A 22838-nucleotide genomic window follows, 5' to 3' on the forward strand; every position below is an offset into this window, starting at 1 on the left:
TAAAATGTCACAAAAATTAAGCTACCAACATAAGACTTAGAAATCAATGATCTGATCTCTCAGCACCTTTACATAGTACACAGGAGTGATCCCTAAAGGCAGGCGGGAGGAAACAGCATGGCCAATGACACACAATATCCTGAAGTCAACAGGACAACTACCTCTGCCCCCTGAGTCACCGTCTGGCTCTGTTTCTTCCCTCTAGGCACACCTGCTGCTGTGTTGCCATCAATAACCCACAACCATGAGTTCAGACCAGGAAATGGCTATTTTTGGGGAGGCTGCTCCTTACCTCCGAAAGTCTGAAAAGGAGCGAATTGAGGCCCAGAACAAGCCTTTTGATGCCAAGACATCAGTCTTTGTGGTGGACCCTAAGGAGTCCTTTGTGAAAGCAACAGTGCAGAGCAGGGAAGGAGGGAAGGTGACAGCCAAGACTGAAGCTGGAGCTGTGAGTAAAACATCTGAGATGATTCGACTGTGCCTCATCTGGGGTTAGGTTAGCTGACACTTATTTTTTGACCGGGCCTCTCTTATCTGACCCGACAGACAGTAACTGTGAAAGAAGACCAAGTCTTCCCCATGAACCCTCCCAAATATGACAAGATCGAGGACATGGCCATGATGACACACCTGCATGAGCCTGCCGTGCTGTACAACCTCAAAGAGCGTTACGCAGCCTGGATGATCTATGTGAGTTCATTCTCACAGCCTTCTGCTCATGCAGTAGTTGATATTTTTGAAAAACAGTAGATTTTTAAGGTCCCCATGAAATAATTATATTCCTTTGTTTTTTTTTTCGGGCAGACCTACTCGGGCCTCTTCTGTGTCACTGTCAACCCCTACAAGTGGTTGCCAGTGTACAACACCGAGGTGGTGACGGCCTACAGAGGCAAAAAGCGCCAGGAGGCCCCGCCCCACATCTTCTCCATCTCTGACAACGCCTATCAGTTCATGCTGACTGGTGAGTGGCTCAACCATTTTTATTACCACCTATAATCACAAAACGTCAAAGCTAAAAAGACCTATAGAAATAAGTGAATCCAACACCCTGGTTGTACAGAAGAGGTGACTAAAGCACAGAGAGATACATATTGTTAAAGTGGGGACTAAAACTCAGTTCTCCTGATTCCACCTCCATGATTTTACCAGACCATCCTACTGCTCCATCCCAATTAAGTTTAATTTGTTTATAGTCTCCTTGCTTGGAAATACATGATTTATTTTATATATTTAAGTAACAAGGGTAAGATTAAGCAACAATTGAATGATATTGTCTGCATAGAAATGAAAAATGTGTGTTCAATCCTTTTGGTGCCTAAGTGTCTTGTTGATTATGAATTGGATACTTTTAGAAATACTGCTGTCTCTCTAAAACTATCAAGGTCCATTTCAGAGATGATATCCTCTCCTTGAATGAAGACGTTATTGGGGGGCTACATGCATATAAACAGAAATTGTTATTTCTTCCCTTAAAAGGATTTTGTTCTGATGGAGGTTCCCTCCTCACCTGATCTTTCTTTGACCCAATGGCACACTTTTGGTAGGGCAGGTTACACTTACAGTTGCAGTCTGGGGCCATAAAACAGAAGAGTGTGTGTGTGTGTGTGTGTGTGTGTGTGTGTGTGTGTGTAGCCAATTGATCCATTTAGAAACTAAATCTCAACCTTGGCTTGATTAACACTATTTTAACCTATTAAACTACAGTCCAAAGCCTTACTATATTAAGCATTTTTCAATTATATGCATTAATCAGCAGACAGCCATGCCAGTGAAATCCACAGACGACAACTAGGGAATGTATCTGGCTTTGGAAAGAACTGCCCTTTATTTTAAACCAGAGGACACACTTCCTATGGGGGCTTAAGGAATTTAAGAAATGACAACATTTTGTTTCTCTTCTCCAAACTTAAGAGGCTTAAGAATTTTACCCTATATAACTTTACAATAATATACTGAGAAACTCCATTGAAAATGACACATATACTCAATGCGCTAACTGTTTCCCTATAGAAAGTTTTCTTTGCATAACTGATATATATGCTGATTGTCCACTGTTTTTCTTCTAGATCGGGAGAATCAGTCTATCTTAATCACGTACGTATTACTACTCTGAGACTTACTAGTCTTTGATTCTCACTGGGAAAATGACAAACCAAAAGAAGAAATTAGTTAACGCCCCCATCGATACTAAAGCAGTGCAATGATCAGATTGAAACTAGATATTGTTTACAGTTTATTGTAGGGTTTAGATTGCATCAGAATGTAAAACAACAATGCCCTATATTACATCATTTGCTAGCCCAGTCTTGACAGTTCCACAGAACTTTCCTGGGAGTAGAAGACATAAAACCCCTTCCCTGTGCACAGCCAGACCTGGTACAGGGCAGTGAGCAACAAAAAGCCTTCTGAAGGCTGAGCAGTTTGGAAATCTTACCGGTGGTTCATTTTTAAGGCCTACTTGAGGAATGTCTATTCCTTCAAAGACCTAACTTGGGCCATGTCTTTAGTCTAAGGAAGCTGAAGAACACTTGCATTGCTTCAGACAGGTTTTTACTACTTGTTTCATTTACTATATAGTTGTTGAGCGGCTGCTTTTTGAACCCTGCAAGCCCACGCATTTTAAGCACTCAAGAAATACGTGTTACACGAATAATGAATAAATTTCTCTACTTCCCGTCAGCGCAAAGCAACAGAAATAATAGGAATAATATGTAAGCTGAAGAGAAAGATCTAGGAGACTCTGACAAAGACGTATAAAGATAGATGCAAAAGGCAGTAAATGCTGATGGTGGAAGTAGTTTCACTTGTCATATAGCTTACTTTCTCACATGTTTGGTCACTGTTTGACAGTGGAGAATCTGGTGCAGGGAAGACTGTGAACACCAAGCGTGTCATCCAGTACTTTGCAACAATTGCAGTCACTGGGGAGAAGAAGAAGGAGGAACCCACTACTGGCAAAATGCAGGTGAGTCTGACTGCCACGGTCAGACTCCGGCTCTCAGGTAAGAAGTTCCCGAGCCCACATGTGAGGACTGCTCTTGCCTTTGCAGGGGACTCTGGAAGATCAAATCATCAGTGCCAACCCCCTACTGGAGGCCTTTGGCAACGCCAAGACCGTGAGGAACGACAACTCTTCTCGTTTTGTAAGTCTTTTGGTCACAGAGGGGTTTTCTCAGCCCTAAATGACAGGGGAAGCATGTCTGCATTATTATTTCAATCTCATCATTCTTGTGTGCTTTAAGGTTTGTATATAAGATCATCTTTTTTACTTGCAAGGGTAAATTCATCAGGATCCACTTTGGTACCACGGGGAAACTGGCTTCTGCTGATATTGAAACATGTAAGTAACAGGAATCAATTATATTCCAAATGTCAAGGATCTTCTGTATGAGAAATGAGTAAGTCTTGGCCCATCCATACTTTAGTTTCTTTGTAGAGGTGGTAAGAGCAACTGCAACGGTGTCTGTAGAGACACAATATGTGGAACCTCGTGGGAACATTCAGCTGAAATCTCAAGGGGCCAATGAGATTTAGCTAATGACCTCAAGTTCCAAAATCACTCCAGGAACTTGATAATTTTTCACCCTAATCCAATGTCTCCTTTCCATTGCAGATCTTCTGGAGAAGTCTAGAGTTACTTTCCAGCTAAAAGCAGAAAGAAGCTACCATATTTTTTATCAGATCATGTCTAACAAAAAGCCAGAACTAATTGGTAAGAAAGAGCTTAAATTTATAAGCTAGAAGATAAATTGCTTATGAACACCTTCTAACAGAAAACACGTACTCTGAATTCCATGTATCCAGAAATGCTCCTGATCACCACCAACCCATATGACTATGCCTTTGTCAGTCAAGGGGAGATCACAGTCCCTAGCATTGATGACCAAGAAGAGTTGATGGCCACAGATGTAAGTTACAGACGCAGCTTTTTAAAAAAATCTTTTATGAATTGGAATGACAATAACAACCCATTGTAGGTGTGGTTAAGGATATAGTATAAATTCTCCTAAATAAGTTGCAGTCTTCCACCCTAACTTTTGTCCTCTTGTCTCTCCTGGTAGAGCGCCATTGAAATCCTGGGCTTCACTTCTGATGAAAGAGTGTCCATCTATAAGCTCACAGGGGCAGTAATGCACTATGGGAACATGAAATTCAAGCAAAAGCAGCGTGAGGAGCAAGCGGAGCCAGATGGCACTGAAGGTACCAAATGAACCTCCATGTGGGTTTAATGAGAAATACAGGCAAAATGTCCATTCCAAACTCATGCCTCCTTTACAACTGAGCTTCTGATGGACAGATGCAAATTTATCCCCACACAGACTTTCTATGAAATGATTCACTCCCTACTCTGCCCCTGTGGATTGTGAAGCCCACAGTAGGTCATGTTGGGTACCTGAATTGTGTTTCTGCAGTTGCTGATAAGGCTGCCTATCTTCAGGGTCTGAACTCTGCTGACCTGCTCAAAGCCCTCTGCTACCCCAGGGTCAAGGTGGGCAATGAGTATGTCACCAAAGGCCAGACTGTGCAGCAGGTAAGTGCACAACCCCAAAAACTCACACACATCTCAGTCCTTCATGGCATGTCTCTAATAATGCCAACAATCATTACTTTGTCTATTAAGGTGTACAATGCAGTAGGTGCTCTGGCCAAGGCCGTCTATGAGAAGATGTTCCTGTGGATGGTCACCCGCATCAACCAGCAGCTGGACACCAAGCAGCCCAGGCAGTACTTCATCGGAGTCTTGGACATCGCTGGCTTTGAGATCTTTGATGTGAGTTAGCAGAAACTTCATAGCAGAAAAGTTTAAAAATCTTGCTGCTGAGGTCAATATTAGAAAAGGTCTGGGCTGGCCACGTGGCTTAGCGGTTAAGTGCACACGTTCCACAGCTGGGGGCCCGGGTTCGGATTCCGGGCGCGCACCGAAGCACCGCTTATCCAGCCATGCTGAGGCCGCGTCCCACATACAGCAAGTAGAAGGATGTGCAGCTATGACATACAACTATCTACTGGGGCTTTGGGGGGGGGGGAAATAAATAAATAAAATTATTTTAAAAAAAAGAAAAGGTCTATGAAAAATAGCTGCACTACAAATTAAACTGACACATGAAAGAAAACCAAAAGTCCATGAAAGGGCATGAACTTTGGGCTGAGACAGATCTGGACTCACACTCCACCTCTGTCAATTCCTACCCATGTGAACCTGGATAATAGGAATGGTATTGACCAACCATTGGGCAAATTCAACTAGCACCTGTATGTAGAGCACCTAGCCCTCCAGATAACTCCTAAGATCTTTCTGGCAGTTACAAGATTTCTGAATTTAAAGCCCTAAGTACAGTCCCCAAGCACATCGTCAGCACTCAGTAAATGATAAAGAAGGTGATGAGGGCGACAATGGCAGCAAAGATGGCACTGGAGAAGACAATGACAAATTCAAAAAAAGATTTTGAGATTCCTATCTGCCCTGCAATATCCAGGAATAGAAGATGGAAATGGCATTGTAAAGAAACTCAAATTCATCTGCCTAAGAAAGAACACCTCCCATATAGCTTAGGAAACAAGGTTACCCAGGTCCTCTACCTGACAGCAGTCTTGGATGTCTGATCCTCAAATCACATTTCTACACCTTTCTCTAAGAGTGGACTGACAGACACAGGATGAGATTTTCTGAGTTTTAGGGACAACAGCATTTCCAGAAATTCCCAACCCACATGGGAAAAGAGGAATAACCTGCACCAAGTAGGAACAGGGAGAGCAATCCACATGTCTTCAAATAAGAAAACTAATGACAGTGCAAACTTGCAACCTCTTTGAGGTTTTTTTTGCTTGCGTTTTTTTTTGTGTGTGTGTGTGTGAGGAAGATTAGCCCTGAGCTAACACCCATTGCCAATCCTCCTCTTTTTGCTGAGGAAGATTGGCCCTGGGCTATCATCCATGCCCATCTTCCTCTACTTCATATGGGATGCCGCCACAGCACGGCTCGACAAGCGGTGCACCGATTCGCGCCTGGGATCCGAAACTGCAAACCACCGGCTGCCAAAGCGGAGCACGCAAACTTAACCACTATGCCATTTGGCCAGCCCCCTCTTTGAGTTTTTTAAATAATCGTTTTACTGAGATATAATTCACATATCATACAATTCACCTACTTAAAGTACTCAACTCAGTGGTTTTTAGTACATTCACAGATATGGGCAACCATCACAATGGATTTAGAACATTTTCATCCTCCTAACAAGAAACCCCACCCCCATTAAGCAGTGACTCCCATTTCCCCCTCCCCCATCCCTGGAAACTATTAATCTGCCTTCTGTCCCTATGGATTGGCCTATTCCGGACATTTCATAGAAATGGAATCAGACAATACATGGTCCTTTGCGACTGGCTTCTGTCACTTAGGATAACATTTGCAAGGTTCATCGTGTTGTAGAACCTCTGTGACTTCCGTGTATGGCGATACTGCTCTTGGACAAAACCATTCCCAATTGTGTTTATATCAAGGTGTCTTGAACAGTGGGGCAGAGCAGATCTCCTCAAGTTCTGGGAGGGCTTACCAACCCTGGCTCTGTTGCCAAAGTGCTGGAGCCTGGAGCCCCTGCCCCGGCCCTTCCTAGCATGATCTTGCACAGGTTCTTCACCTCTCTAAGAGTGTTTCCCCATCCAAGGAAGGTGCAAACTGTACCACCTTTAAAAGGTGGCTGTGACGATTACATGCAATAATTCATACAAAGCCCTTAGCACAGTGTCTAGCATGTAGACAATATTCAACAAATGTTAGCTGTTGAATTGGTATTCCTATTATTAATAACAACATAGAGACCAGAACAGTCAGATGGAGCGAACTTAGCTAGTTATACAGCATAATGATAAAGAGAGAAACTACTAAGAAAGCTCTGATCAACAAAAATAGATATTGTAAAAACCAAACAATTATTTTATTGCATAGGAAAGCATCACTCAGAGCCTGTTTATTCCTGTTGAAGAGATAGTTCCAACAAGTGTTATGACACTGTCTAGCCAGCAGCAGCAAAAAAGATACAGGAGGGAGAAAGGGGCTTGCCACAGGCAGGACGAAGCCACACCATCCTAAGAGAGCAGTTAAGCTAACCGACTAAGAGAAGCTCCTTTCCAAAAGAAGTGTTTATTATAAGATGAATGTTAATTTCTATTTTCTACTTATTTAGTTCAACAGCCTGGAGCAGCTGTGCATCAACTTCACCAATGAGAAACTGCAACAGTTTTTCAACCATCACATGTTCGTGCTGGAGCAGGAGGAGTACAAGAAGGAAGGCATTGAGTGGGAGTTCATCGACTTCGGGATGGACCTTGCTGCCTGCATTGAGCTCATCGAGAAGGTTCGCTTGCTTTTTGCAGATCGCAGATCAAACTGCTGAACGGTACTTAAAAGCATAAAACCTTGGTATAGACTATCGTAAAACATTTCTACTTGTAAATAAAATCAGGAAAAATTCCTTCTTTTGCCCACCCTGAGGTAGGTATTCTGGTAGAAGGAGACTGAATATTTTCTATAAAGTCCACAACTCTACATAGCCCCACAGTTTGCAATGCAAGCCTTATATTTAAAGCCATCTTTCCTTAAAAAAGGGCAGAGGTGAAAACAGTTTTTAATTCTTATTTCTTTCCATCCTTGGATTCATTATGACTGGCATTTGAAATATGAATTTCTAGTACTTTATTATTTTTTTTAATTTTTTGTTTATTGCAGTAACATTGGTTTATAACATTGTATAAATTTCAGGTGTACATCATTGTACTTCTATTTCTGCATAGATTACATCATGTTCACCACCAAAATACTAATTACAACCCATCACCACACACATGTGCTGAATTATCCCTTTCACCCTCCTCCCTCCCCCCTTCCCCTCTGGTAACCACCAATCCAATCTCTGTCTCTATGTGTTTGTTTATTGTTGTTATTATCTACTACTTAATGAAGGAAATCATACGGTATTTGACCTTTTCCCTCTGACTTATTTCACTTTGCATAATACCCTCAATGTCCATCCATGTTGTCACAAATGGCTGGATTTCATCGTTTCTTATGGCTGAGTAGTATTCCATTGTGTATATATACCACATCTTCTTTATCCATTCGTCCCTTGATGGGCACTTAGGTTGCTTCCAAGTCTTGGCTATTGTGAATAACGCTGCAATGAACACAGGGGTGGATGTATCTTTACGCATTGGTGTTTTCAAGTTCTTTGGATAAATACCCAGCAGTGGAATAGCTGGATCATATGGTAGTTCTATCCTTGATTTTTTGAGGAATCTCTATACTGTCCTCCATAGTGGCTGCACCAGTCTGCACTCCCACCAGTAGTGTATGAGAGTTTCCTTCTCTCCACATCCTCTCCAACACATGTTGTTTCCTGTCTTGTTAATTATAGCCATTCTGATGGGCGTGAGGTGATATCTCATTGTAGTTTTGATTTGCATTTCCCTGATAGTTAATGATTTTGAACATCTTTTCATGTGTCTGTTGGCCATCTGTATATCTTCTTTGGAGAAATGTCTGTTCAGGTCTTTTGCCCAGTTTTTTATTGGGTTGTTAGTTTTTTTGTTGTTGAGATGCATGAGTTCTTTATATATTTTGGAGATTAAGCCCTTATCAGATGTATGGTTTGCAAATATCTTCTCCCAATTGTTAGGTTGTCTTTTCGTTTTGTTGATGGTTTCCTTTGCTGTGCAGAAGCTTTTTAGTTTGATGTAGTCCCATTTGTTTATTTTTTCTATTGTTTCTCTTGCCCGGTCAGACATGGTGCTTGAAAATATGTTGCTAAGACCAATGTCGAAGAGCGTACTGCCTATGTTTTCTTCTAGAAGTTTCATAGTTTCAGGTCTTACATTCAAGTCTTTAATCCATTTGGAGTTAATTTTTGTGTATGGTGTAAGGTAAGGGTCTACTTTCATTTTTTTGCATATGGCTATCCAGTTTTCCCAACACCATTTGTTGAAGAGACTTTCTTTTCCCCATTGTATGTTCTTGGCTCCTTTGTCAAAGATTAGCTGTCCATAGATGTGTGGGTTTATTTCTGGGCTTTCGATTCTATTCCATTGATCTGTGTGTCTGTTTTTGTGCCAGTACCATGCTGTTTTGGTTACTATAGCTTTGTAGTATATTTTGAAATCAGGGAGTGTGATACCTCCAGCTTTGTTCTTTTTTCTCAGGATTCCTTTAGCTATTCAGGGTCTTTTGTTGTTCCATATAAATTTTAGGATTCTTTGCTCTATTTCTGTGAAAAATGTTGTTGGAACTTTGACAGGGATTGCACTGAATCTATAGATTGCTTTAGGAAGTATGGACATCTTAACTATGTTAATTCTTCTAATCCAAGAGCACGGAATATCTTTCCATTTCTTTGTGTCTTCTTCAATTTCTTTCAGCAATGTTTTATAGTTTTTGGTATACAGATCTTTCACCTCTTTGGTTAAGTTTATTCCTAGGTATTTTATTCTTTTTGTTGCAATTGTAAATGGGATTGTATTCTTAATTTCTCTTTCTGCTACTTCATTGTTAGTGTATAGAAATCCAACTGATTTTTGTATGTTGATTTTGCATCCTGCAACTTTACCATATTCGTTTATTACTTCTAAGAGTTTTCTGGTGGATTCTTTAGGGTTTTCTATATATATAATCATGTCATATGCAAATAGTGACAGTTTCACTTCTTCCTTTCCAATTTGGATCCCTTTTGTTTCTTTCTCTTGCCTGATTGTTCTGGCTAGGACTTCCAGTACTATGTTAAATAGGAGTGGTGACAGTGGGCATCCTTGTCTGGTTCCTGTTCTTAGAGGGATAGCTTTCAGTTTTTCACCATTGAGGATGATATTAGCTGTGGGTTTCTCATATATGACCTTTATTATGTTGAGGTACTTTCCTTCTATACCCATTTTATTCAGAGTTTTTATCATAAATGGATGCTGTATCTTGTCAAATGCTTTCTCTGCATCTATTGAGATGATCATGTGATTTTTATTCTTCATTTTATTAATGTGGTGTATCACGTTGATTGATTTGTGTACATTAAACCATCCTTGCATACCTGGAATAAATCCCACTTGAACCTGGTGTATAATCTTTTTAACATATTGTTGTATGCGATTTGCTAGTATTTTGTTGAGGATTTTTGCATCGATATTCATCAGTGATATTGGCCTGTAATTTTCTTTTTTTGTGTTGTCCTTGTCTGGTTTTGGTATCAGGGTAATGTCAGCTTCACAGAATGAGTTAGGGAGCTTCCCCCCCTCCTCAATTTTTTGGAAGAGTTTGAGAAGAATAGGTATTAAGTCTTCTTTGAATGTTTGGTAGAATTCACCAGGGAAGCCGTATGGTCCTGGACTTTTATTTTTGGGGAGGTTTGTGATTACTGTTTTGATCTCCTTACTGGTGATTGGTCTATTCAAATTCTCTACTTCTTCTTGATCCAATTTTGGAAGGTTGTATGATTCTAAGAATTTATCCATTTCTTCCAGATTGTTGAATTGGTTGGCATACAGCTTTTCATAGTATTCTCTTATAATCTTTTGTATTTCTGAGATGTCTGGTGTAATGTCTCCTCTTTCATTTCTGATTTGACTTATTTGTGCCTTCTCTCTTTTTTTCTTGGTGAGTCTAGCTAAAGGTTTGTCAATTTTGTTTATCTTTTCAAAGAACCAGCTCTTGGTTTTATTAATTTTTCTATTGTTTTTGGTCTCTATTTCATTTATTTCTGCTCTGATTTTTATTATTTCCCTTCTTCTACTGATTTTGGGCTTGGTTTGTTCTTCTTTTTCCAGTTCTTTTAGGTGCATTCTTAGATTGTTTATTTGAGACTTTTCTTGTTTGTTGAGATAGGCCTGTATTGCTATAAACTTCCCTCTTAGAACCACTTTTGCTGTATCCCATAAATTCTGGCATGTTGTATTTTCATTTTCATTTGTCTCCAGGTATTTTTTGATTTCTTCTTTGATTTCTTCGTTGACCCAGTCATTGTTCAGTAGCATTTTGTTTAATCTCCACGTATTTGTGGCTTTTCTGATTTTCTTCCTATCGTTGATTTCTAGTTTCATACCGTTGTGGTCAGAAAAGACGCTTGGTATTATTTCAATCTTCTTAAATTTATGAAGACTCGTTTTGTGGCCTAATATGTGATCAATCCTAGAGAATGTTCCATGTGCATTTGAAAAGAACGCGTATTCTTCGGTTTGGGATGGAATGCTCTGTATATATCTACTAGGTCCATCTGTTCTAGTGTGTCGTTTAAGGCCAATGTTTCCTTATTGATCTTCTGTTTGGATGATCTATCCGTTGGTGTAAGTGGAGTGTTAAAGTCCCCTACTATTATTGTGTTACTGTCTGTTTCTGTTTTTACATCTGTTAATAATTGCTTTATATATTTAGGTGCACCTACATTGGGTGCATAGATATTTACAAGTGTTATATCCTCTTGTTGGATTGTTCCCTTGATCATTATGTAATGCCCTTCTTTGTCCCTTTTTACAGTTTTTGTTTTAAAGTCTATTTTGTCTGATATGAGTACTGCTACCCCAGCTTTCTTTTCATTGCCATTTGCGTGGAGTATCTTTTTCCATCCCTTCACTTTCAATTTGTGAGTGTCTTTAGGTCTGAAGTGTGTCTCTTGTATGCAGCATATATATGGGTCTTGTTTTTTTATCCAATCAGCCACCCTATGCCTTTTAATTGGAGCATTTAGTCCATTGACATTTAAAGTAGCTATTGATAAGTATGTACTTACTGCCATTTTTTAACTTTTTTTTTTCTCAGCATTTTAGTAGTCCTTTTCTGTTCCTTTCTTCTTCTATACAGAATTGATGGTCTCTTTAGTTTGACCTCTGTCTGAAAGCTCTACTCTTTAATTCCCCTCCTCCCTCCTTTTTGATGTTTTTGATATCATATCTAACCTCTTTTTTGTGCATTTGTATCCATTATGTTCTTATCATGGAAATAGATAATTTTTCCTATTTGTGGTCTTCTCTTTTCCCCTTATCAGTCCCTTTAACATTTCTTGTAGCACTGGTTTCTTGATAACAAACTCCTTTAATTTTTGCTTGTCTGGGAAATTTTTGATCTCTCCTTCCATTTTGAATGATAACCTTGCTGGGTAGAGTATTCTTGGCTGTAAGTTTTTTCCTTTTAGCACTTTAAATATATCGTGCCACTCTCTTCTAGCCTGTAAGGTTTCTGCTGAGAAGTCAGCTGATAGCCTTATGGGGTTTCCTTTGTATGTAACTTGACTTTCTCTTGCGGCTTTTAGGATTCTCTCTTTATCTTTAATTCTGAACATTTTGATTATGATGTGTCTTGGTGTGGGCCTCTTTGGGTTTATCTTGTTTGGGGCTCTCTGTGCTTCCTGTACCTGGATGTCTGTTTCCTTCCTTAGGTTAGGGAAGTTTTCATCTATTATTTCTTGAAATAGATTCTCTGCCCCTTTGTCTCGTTCTTCTCCTTCCGGGACACCTATAACACGAATGTTAGTGCGCTTGATGTTGTCCCAGAGGTCCCTTAGACTGTCCTCACTCTTTTTAATTCTTTTCTCTTTTACCTGTTCAGCTTGGGTAATTTCTTCTAGTCTTTCGTCCAGCTCACAGATCCGTTCTTCTGTATCCTCTACTCTGCTTTTGAGTCCCTCTAGTGAATTTTTCATTTCCAGTATGGTATTCTTCATTTCTGATTGGTTCTTTTTTATATCTTCCAATTCTTTGTTGACATTCTCACTGAGTTCATCTATTCTTCTCCCCAGATCAGTGAGCATCCTTAACACTCTTAGTTTGAACTCTCTGTCGGGTAGGTTGCTCATTTCTGTTTCACTTAGTTCCTTTTCTGGGGTTTTGTCCTGTTCCCTTACTTGGAATGTATTCTTTTGCCTCCTCATTTTGCCTCTTTCCCTGTGCTTGTGTCTACGTATTAGGTAGTCAGCTATGTCTCCTGCTCTTGGATAGGTGACCTTATATAAGTGACGCCTTAGGAGGCTTCCAGTGTGCTTCCCTCAGTTCTCAATGTTCCAGGGGAGATCCATATGTGGGCTCGTGTGTCCTTCTGTTGTGGCCTGTTTGTTCTCCCTGTAGGTGCCCAGGGAGGCCGAGTTATGCTCCTGGCCAGCTGTTGTAATGCTCAGCTGCTTGTAGCCATTGTGGGCCCTTCAGTCTCTTTATCAGGTGTGGGGAGCCCCAGCACAGTTGGCTGCAAGTTCTAATACCACATTTGTGTTGCAGTATTTCTTTCAAGTGAGTAGGCCCCCAGCGTGGCAGGTTGTTAGGCTCAGGGCCTTACAATTGCTATAAGCCTCCAGCCTTTAGGTCTCTTGTCAGCTCTCTGAGGATTGTAGCTGGGTGGGGCTGGCCTCAGGCAGAGGAGCACCCAATTGTTTCAGGCTTCGGAAGGTGGGGCAAACCCCCTATGTGGGTCTTCGAGAAGCACAAGTCTTCTGCAGCTGACAAGCCCTGCCACCCACAGGTCCACAAAAACAGTCAACACAGTCCTGCCCCGTGTGCGCGCCCTGACCTCCCGAAGCGGACCCAGTCTCTCCACAGCGGGAGCCCCACACACTCCGCCACCGCCCCACACTCTCCACCCACTCCTTGTGCTCACCCTGCCCCACTGAAGTGGGCTCAGTTGCCAGGCTGCAGAGAATCCAGTCACCAATCTATGCAGGCCCACAAGTTGCCTGAGGGCTTGTTGTTGGGTGGGGCCAGTCTCTCAGGTGGGCTGCCTGCCCTGGCTGAGCTGGATTAAATGGGTGCTCTAGTGGGTGGTGCAGACTTGGGCTAGCAGGCCCCAGGGAGAACTCCAATGGCATCTGTGTCAGCACGCCCACACCAGGCCACAACAATGGCCGCCGCCAATGTCCCAGTCCCTGGAGAGATCTCACCTCTCACCGAGATGCACACAGGGCCTATTAGGTGAGTCTCTTTTCACCAAAGCACTGTGCACCTTTCTTTCTGGTGATTTTAGGATGCTTTCTGAGACGGGTGAGTTTGTGCGCGGGCCCTTTAAGAGCCGGTTTTAGTTTCTTTGTGAACCGGGTTTTCTGGGGGTATTCCCCAAGGCTTTAGTAGCAGGCAAAGTCAGATATGCCACTCGTCTCGATTGTGCTGGGTCCACAAAATACCCACAGTGGGGGCGCTCCCGGCTCATGGCCCCGCACCTCCAGGGAGGGCTGCGTACCTGTGGGCTGCTCCCGGCAGCCGTGATGCTGGCGGCTTGTGAAGGCGGCGTTTTTCCTCTCCAGAAGGGAGTTTCTGCCTCTTCCACCTCAATTAGGATTGTCCGTTGTTGCAGGAGTTCCTCTTAACCAGTTTTCAGTTCTGTCTCAGGGGTAATTTTTCTACGAGTAGTTGTAAATTGGCTGTGTCCACGGGAAGAGGTGAGTTCAGAGACTGCTTACGCCGCCATCTTGACTTCCCTCCGAATTTCTAGTACTTTAAAGCAGAAGCTCTCAAACTTCAGTTGTGCCCAAGACTCACTACAAGTACTTAACAAAATTGCAGATTTCCCTAATCTCACCCCTTGAAATACTTTTTGGTAAGTATGGGATGGAGCCTTGGAATCTGCATTTTCATCAAGTGATTCTAATGCTACTAGTTTGCAAGTCACACTTGGAGAAATATTGCTTTAAAGCCTTCGGGGCAAAGACACAAACTCCACAAGAGCAACGCCCTCCATTTATCTTACTCTCCATCATATCAGAGCCCCACACAGCACCTGCATCTTGAAAGGCACTCAAGAAATATTTGTTAAATGAACAACTTCTCACCAAAGGCATGAGTTTTCATCGACTATAGGAATTAAAGGATGAATTTACTCAAATAGGATCCTAATGTTACATATTATTTCTACAAGCAGACAAAATTCAAATGGCATTTGCTTCTTTTTATTCTTTTAGCCTATGGGCATCTTCTCCATCCTGGAAGAGGAGTGCATGTTCCCCAAGGCCACAGACACCTCCTTCAAGAACAAGCTGTATGAACAGCATCTTGGCAAGTCCGCCAATTTCCAGAAGCCCAAACCTGCCAAAGGCAAGGTTGAGGCTCACTTCTCGCTGGTGCACTACGCTGGCACCGTGGACTACAACATTACTGGCTGGCTTGACAAGAACAAGGACCCCCTGAACGAGACCGTGGTTGGCCTGTACCAGAAATCTGCAATGAAGACTCTGGCTTTCCTTTTCACTGGGGCACAAGCTGGAGAAGGTGGTCATTTTTAATAGCATTAATATGTTCCTAGAGTCACAAAATAGAAATATACTGTATATCTGAGACAGATATAGTTATAGGAAAACCTAACACGAAAATACTGGTCGATATGGTTCTAATGAAAGGAAGTATATGTAATAAGTGTGGTACAGTTTTACGAGCTTAGACTTTCAGAGCTAAAATTGACACTATGGATCGTTTAGTCCACAGCTCATTTCACCAATAAGGAAACAGAGACTCAGGGAGGTTAAGTGACTTGCTCACGATCATACAGCTCATTTCTACCATTTTAACAGTATTGGTTCCCTCAAGGATCCAGCTAAGTTGGAAATGAAGAAATCCTTTGTCAGGGCACTAGCGCTTGAGAAACTGAAGTTCTGTTCTCTTAAGTCCCCTAAGATCAGATGTGCAAGCAACAGCATGGAAGCACAGGCAAAAAGGAAACAGGACTCCCCACCGGTGAGCCCAGGCTCACCTACCTGGGACCAAGCACAAAGCTTTGCCTATTCTCAGGCAATGTGTAACGCCTCCTTAGAGGAGGCGTTACACATTGCCTGTCTCCTGGGCACTGCCTTCAGGCAACAGACTGCAGATTTGAGTAGAGGTGTCCCATCCCTCCCCCACATCTACCCTTTTCACTCACAGTTTGTCTGCTGTTGTTTTCCTCAGTGCCTATAATGTGAGGTAATGCTGACATTTTCTTAATCTACAATTGAAGGAGAAAAGATAGGAAAGAATAGGAAGGATACAAGTGAATGAGTGCAAATTTAAATTCCAAAGGAAATTCTGGCAGTCCTGATGTCTATGGATAGTACTTAAAAGGCTATTACAAATAATTTTAATCTTTCTATTTATTTTTCAGAAAGTGGTGGTGGAAAGAAAGGTAGCAAGAAGAAGGGTTCTTCTTTCCAGACAGTGTCAGCTCTTTTCAGGGTACGGTATATTCTTGAATTTCAAAGGATTACTTTTGTAAAAGAATTAAATTATCATAACTTTATAAAATTTTTTAAAAAGAAATCTATGGTGAAACTGAAGAAAGTAATGATGTACTAAAAAACCTGGAAAATTCCTTACAAAAAAGTATACAAAAAGAAGACCCACAGTGTGTCTCTTCACATCAAACCTTAAGATAAATGAATCATTTTCCCCTTACTCCCCAATTCTAAAAGATCTGGCATTGAACAAATTTCACATGAAATCAAATCCTCTCTTAAAAGCAACCACTGTATTCAGTTACACTATCTACTGCATATGACCAAAGTCTTAATACACATCTTCTCTGATTGGCAGTGCTTGAGAAACATAAACTGAAGTTGACTGGTTTTGTGTAATCCATAATTTCCCATCTGTACTCCATATGTATGATTTCTCTTGGCCATTGTGATTCGCTCTTCATTGAGACAGCTTATTAAAATGTGAAACGGGGGCACATTAACCATGGACATTGATAGGAACTCTCATGTAGATGCAGACAGAAATTATTTTAAAACTTTTCATATGGATTTACAGGAGAATTTAAATAAGCTGATGACCAACTTGAGGAGCACTCATCCCCACTTTGTACGTTGCATCATCCCCAATGAAACTAAAACTCCTGGTAAGACATGTCTAATATCCAGATAAGACTTCAGTGTGACTTCTCATTAGACTCTTATGTAGAAAACATACCTCTTTTTAAGGTGCCATGGAGCATGAACTTGTCCTGCACCAGCTGAGGTGTAATGGTGTGCTGGAAGGCATCCGCATCTGTAGGAAGGGATTCCCAAGCAGAATCCTTTACGCAGACTTCAAACAGAGGTTTGTGTCTCACTATTTTTCCTTTTCAACGTGTTAGTCTATATAAAAAATCACCACATAGTTCAAACATTTTTTAACTTCTCATCGAAAAATGAAATGCTATTATTTGAAAGGTGAACATAAAAAAAAGAAGGCTTTGTTTATATTATTGTAAGTTTTTCACCATATCTTCCCAAGTTTTACTGGGAAGCACTGTAAAAACACTGTTTGATTGTTTTAATGAAATTTTTCTCCAAAACTCAATCTATCCTTTTTCAATGACAGCTACCAAGAGTTCCACCTTTTTTTTCAGTGAAGAAAAATCACATTTTTATATTTTTTTTATTCTGACAGATACAAGATTCTAAATGCGAGTGCTATCCCAGAAGGTCAGTTCATTGACAGCAAGAAGGCTTCTGAGAAACTTCTAGGGTCTATTGACATTGACCATACACAGTACAAATTTGGTCATACCAAGGTACCACCAACCCAAATTTCTATCTATCGTAATTTCATCACCTTTGTACTTTCTCATGAGCAGAAATAACATATTTAACTTGTTCTGTGGCAAGGTTTTCTTTAAAGCTGGACTGTTGGGAACTCTAGAGGAGATGCGAGATGAAAAGCTGGCTCAACTCATCACACGCACTCAAGCGGTGTGCAGAGGGTACCTGATGAGGGTGGAGTTCAAGAAGATGATGGAGAGGAGGTGAGGGACCAAGTACAAGTCCTTCTTCCTCACATTTTCATAGTTGAATCCCATGCAGTCATTACTTTTGTTGAGGGATGGTCAATTTCCACATTCTTCTTCATTTGAATCTTTTTTTCTTTACTACAGAGAGTCCATCTTCTGCATCCAGTACAATGTTCGTGCCTTCATGAACGTCAAGCACTGGCCCTGGATGAAACTGTATTTCAAGATCAAGCCCCTCCTCAAGAGTGCAGAGACTGAGAAGGAGATGGCCACCATGAAGGAAGAATTTGAGAAGACCAAAGAAGAGCTGGCTAAGTCAGAGGCAAAAAGGAAAGAACTTGAAGAGAAAATGGTAGCTCTGATGCAAGAGAAAAATGACTTACAGCTCCAAGTTCAATCTGTGAGTGTTATATATTGCACAATCACTATCTGACTGGATATGAGAATTTTTTTAATTTAAAGTCTATAAATAAATGGTTTCCACTGAAACATTTGTTGGACTTGTTTGCCTTTCAAAAATACTAAGACTCAGGCCTAAAGAGGCAATAGATGCAAAGTCACAAACTATGATATGTTCAATGCACATTCACACATAGTTTGGTCATCAGCGAGCAAAGTCATAAAAACATCCATAGACATTTCCTTTCTTTATAAAACCTTCTTTTATATTAGATTGTTCTCTCCTAGTTTTGTGCATAAAATAGAAGTTATGTTGTTTTTACCAGGGCAGAAAAAAGGCTAAATTAATCACCCCTGAAATGTGAGAAAACTGAGTCCTAGAATGAATAAACGACTTTTCCAAAGTAGCAAAGGTACAGATTTTGCCAAAAGCCTAGTCTTCCTGATTTGACCTTCCACACATGAATATTTGGAGGAAATCTGTTATTATACTTAATCAGTAGATTGAAATTACTAACATTTTGTTCATTTGATTTTTAAAAGTTGTCAAGTTAGTTGGCATATATGTTGACTGAAATGGTTGAGTCACTGAAGTTTCCACCTTTTAATAAATTATTGTGTGTTTGCAGATATGGCTTTGACAAATGAAAATATTTAACTTCCCCCTTTAGGAAGCAGATGGCTTAGCTGATGCAGAGGAAAGATGTGACCAGTTGATTAAAACCAAAATCCAGCTGGAGGCCAAAATCAAGGAGGTGACTGAGAGAGCTGAGGATGAAGAAGAGATCAATGCTGAGCTGACAGCCAAGAAGAGGAAACTGGAGGATGAATGTTCAGAGCTCAAGAAAGACATTGATGATCTTGAGCTGACACTGGCCAAGGTTGAAAAGGAAAAGCATGCCACAGAGAACAAGGTACAAATTATCCATCTCAGAGTATTTACAAGTGCTAGCCTGTTACTCAAGTATTTTAAGTGAAAGTTTAATGTTAAAATTATGCAATATGAAAGGAAAATACTGTCATAATTATGTCATCTCTTTAGTCTTCACCATTTCTATCTATTTACCTTGACCTTCATCTCCCATATTTTTTAGCTATGTAGGCCTGGGTTATCTTCTAGTTTCCATTTTCCATGTCAGACTAACACTGTCCTAACATATTACCATGTTTTTCAATAAGACAACATGATGTCATTAACAGTCCTGTAATTTGTTCAAATCTAAAGGTGAAAAACCTCACAGAGGAGATGGCAGGCCTGGATGAAAACATTGCAAAGCTGACCAAGGAGAAGAAGGCCCTCCAAGAGGCCCACCAGCAAACCCTAGATGACCTGCAGGCAGAAGAGGACAAAGTCAACACCCTGACCAAAGCTAAAACCAAGCTAGAGCAGCAAGTGGATGATGTAAGTGTGAAAAACACAGTGTTTCCTCTTAAGATGAAATAAACAATTGTGACATGCAACCATTAATGATGCTCATAAGCCTTTAACTCCTGGTTTGAAAATAATAAAGTTCTCATGCTATTTGGTGTATCTTTTAAAAATCTCCTGTGTATCTTTGAAGGCTAGTAACATATGGTTCAGTGCTTAAGAACCAAAATAAATAAAATCCATTATAAATTTAGCTTGAAGGATCTCTGGAACAAGAAAAGAAACTTCGCATGGACTTAGAAAGAGCCAAGAGAAAACTGGAGGGTGACCTAAAATTGGCCCAAGAATCCACAATGGACGTAGAAAATGACAAACAGCAACTTGATGAGAAACTCAAAAAGTGAGTATGATACAATTCAATTGTAACCTGCTTGTTGTCTGTCAGTTCAGATAAATATATGTTTTAGAGATCTCTAAAATATTACTTCACGGCCTATGAGGAAAAAGAACAAATAATGACATCTTAGACTTCTGTATTTAATGAAAATCATACATCATTGACTCATCAAACATGTACTGCTTGCTTCCTCAACACCAGCAGTATAAAGACATTGGATTATACATAAAAGAAGACTGGTAACAGAATTGACTGCGAGCTAATGTGTTACTCTTCTAACAGGAAGGAGTTTGAACTGAGCAATCTGCAAAGCAAGACTGAAGATGAACAGGCCCTTGCACTGCAGCTGCAGAAGAAGATCAAGGAGTTACAGGTAAGTCATACCCACCACCTTTTCTGGGCATTACAGGAATCAAAACTGCCATGAATTCACAACCTTGATATGTCACTCCCAGGCCCGCATCGAGGAGCTGGAGGAGGAAATCGAGGCAGAGCGGGCCTCCCGGGCCAAAGCAGAGAAGCAGCGCACTGATCTCTCCCAGGAACTGGAGGAGATCAGCGAGCGCCTGGAAGAAGCTGGTGGGGCGACTTCAGCCCAGATTGAGATGAACAAGAAGAGGGAGGCTGAGTTCCAGAAAATGCGCAAGGACCTGGAGGAGGCCACCCTGCAGCACGAAGCCACAGCGGCTGCTCTTCGGAAGAAGCACGCGGACAGTGTGGCTGAACTTGGGGAGCAAATAGACAACCTGCAAAGGGTCAAGCAGAAACTGGAGAAGGAGAAGAGCGAGCTGAAAATGGAGATCGATGACCTTGCTAGTAACATGGAGACTGTCTCCAAAGCCAAGGTGTTTATTAACTTGTCCCTGTTTCATCTTTACTTGCAACGATTCAAAAGGATCGATATTTATATGACTGTATGATGTATGTATGACTATATCTAACGTAACTGTACCAATTTTACATGTTACCTCAAATTTTAAAATTATTTTTAACAGGTATCACTATATTGAATTGAATCATTTCAGTCTTCATATCTGATTTTGTAGAATTCACTTCAACTTTTGTCACTATCACTGTGAAAGAATGCAGTTACAGAAGAAAAATCTAAAAACCTTACTCCACATGATGCAAAATTTAAATGATGTTCATGTTTTCCAAAAGAAAATAATCTAATTTTCACAATCATTTATCTATTCATTTAGCCAACATTATGCGTCTCTATACCCAAGGCATCGTGCAAGGCTTTGAAGTAGATAGGAAAATAAATAAAATTCAGCCCCTTTCCACACGGAGTTACAGATCTCCAAATCCTAGACTTACGAACATATCAAATATATCATATTCTCCTGTTTTCTATTTCCCACCACAGGGAAACCTCGAGAAAATGTGCCGCACATTAGAGGACCAGCTTAGTGAAGTGAAGACAAAGGCAGAAGAGCAACAACGCTTAATCAATGAATTGTCAGCCCAGAAGGCACGTTTACACACAGAATCAGGTCAGTAAATGAATATAAGCAGCCTGTGGAGAGGTGGAGAATGAAAGGCAAGCCTCCACCTGTGTGTACCTAGCAAACACAAATCATTTCTCTGGCCATGTACACCCATTTATCATTGATTTGTTATTCCTTTATCTTTTTATTTTGAGATGGTGAAGAGAATGATTAAAAGCTACTAATTGGAAAAAAATTAAGCTCCCTAAGCTGAGGAGATTTTTGTTGCCTCAGCACTGCTCAAAAAAATCCCCAAATCCTAAAATATCAAAGAAAGCTCACACATTTTTGAAAAAGCAAGAAATAACCTTCTTAATAGCATCAAAGCTTTTGAGTTATTCTTTTCATCATACGAAATAAGCGAGTTCAAATGTTATTTCATTCTTTAAATTATTCTTCACCTAGACAACAGAACTAAATCACTCATGTTTTGTCTTTCACAGGTGAATTTTCACGACAGCTAGATGAGAAAGAAGCTCTGGTTTCTCAGCTATCCCGAGGCAAACAAGCATTTACACAACAGATTGAGGAATTAAAGAGGCAGCTAGAAGAGGAGTCTAAGGTGAGAATTTTCTGTTTGATACTTTGAATCACTTGAACTTGGCAGTATGAAATAGTATTGAACTTCACATAGAGAATATCAGTGATCAGAATGTAAACCTACATTGCACACTTTTTGGTTGGTCCAGGCCAAGACCGCCCTGGCTCACGCCCTGCAGTCAGCCCGCCATGACTGTGACCTGCTGCGGGAACAGTATGAAGAGGAGCAGGAAGCCAAGGCCGAGCTGCAGAGGTCAATGTCCAAGGCTAACAGTGAGGTTGCCCAGTGGAGGACCAAATACGAGACGGATGCCATTCAGCGCACAGAGGAGCTGGAGGAGGCTAAGTACGGGCTCTTAGTGAGGGGGGCAGAAAGAAGTAAAAGTTAAAAAACAGAAAGGGAAAAATGAAAGACAGAATATTCCAAGGCATAGAGATAGGTGAAGGATTTCAGCCTATTTGATTGTAAAGTGATAGATTCTACCACGTTCTCCTCCTTATAGTCCAGTGTACGTCTATTGGAGAATGGACCAAGACCAGAGCCCTCTCCCCATTCCAGGTCTATTACAAAAGCATCTTAAATTTCTTTCCATCAAAATGAATTAATAATTATCAGCATACCTTTTATGAATTAAGGATAACTAATTTCCTTTAATATAAGGAAAAATGGAGACATTGAGACTCTCTGGTACATTATTATGAATACTTTAATTAACAATAATCAGTTTATTCCGACCTGGAGTATAGAAAGTTCAGAATAACACTATCATACTCTGTCATCATTTAACTAACAATCAGTATCAATCAACTAATTCACTAATTACACACAGTTTTTGTGGAATAAAACTCATGGGAGTTACACATGGAAGGAAAATAACCCTTATGTTCCTAGTGAAGGATGCTTGCCTAAATTTGATTTATCTCAGTAGTTGTTAGAATTAGACAGAACGAAAGGGT

At 40.6% G+C, this 22838-nt stretch overlaps 1 protein-coding gene across 1 annotated transcript in view; it reads left to right on the forward strand.

Moving 5' to 3' along the window:
* The first annotated feature begins 244 nt into the window (after positions 1-244).
* Positions 245-22838, forward strand: part of LOC101408312 (myosin-4) — a 28659-nt gene continuing 6065 nt past the window's right edge. The window contains exons 1-28 of the mRNA XM_087440168.1: positions 245-448; positions 547-690; positions 805-961; positions 2067-2094; positions 2851-2965; positions 3051-3143; positions 3277-3340; positions 3614-3712; positions 3805-3908; positions 4062-4200; positions 4413-4531; positions 4622-4771; positions 7185-7355; positions 14907-15213; positions 16079-16149; positions 16726-16813; positions 16896-17013; positions 17347-17470; positions 17565-17701; positions 17831-18086; positions 18757-18999; positions 19311-19487; positions 19709-19854; positions 20134-20224; positions 20307-20696; positions 21221-21347; positions 21785-21903; positions 22031-22227. Coding sequence (XP_087296294.1) covers positions 245-448; positions 547-690; positions 805-961; positions 2067-2094; positions 2851-2965; positions 3051-3143; positions 3277-3340; positions 3614-3712; positions 3805-3908; positions 4062-4200; positions 4413-4531; positions 4622-4771; positions 7185-7355; positions 14907-15213; positions 16079-16149; positions 16726-16813; positions 16896-17013; positions 17347-17470; positions 17565-17701; positions 17831-18086; positions 18757-18999; positions 19311-19487; positions 19709-19854; positions 20134-20224; positions 20307-20696; positions 21221-21347; positions 21785-21903; positions 22031-22227 — 4178 coding nt within the window. The remainder of the gene's footprint in view (positions 449-546; positions 691-804; positions 962-2066; positions 2095-2850; positions 2966-3050; positions 3144-3276; positions 3341-3613; positions 3713-3804; positions 3909-4061; positions 4201-4412; positions 4532-4621; positions 4772-7184; positions 7356-14906; positions 15214-16078; positions 16150-16725; positions 16814-16895; positions 17014-17346; positions 17471-17564; positions 17702-17830; positions 18087-18756; positions 19000-19310; positions 19488-19708; positions 19855-20133; positions 20225-20306; positions 20697-21220; positions 21348-21784; positions 21904-22030; positions 22228-22838) is intronic.

Source organism: Ceratotherium simum, chromosome 16 (genome assembly GCF_057802395.1).
Source record: "Ceratotherium simum simum isolate JZ-2026a chromosome 16, ASM5780239v1, whole genome shotgun sequence".
In the NCBI taxonomy this organism is placed as follows: Eukaryota; Metazoa; Chordata; class Mammalia; order Perissodactyla; family Rhinocerotidae; genus Ceratotherium; species Ceratotherium simum.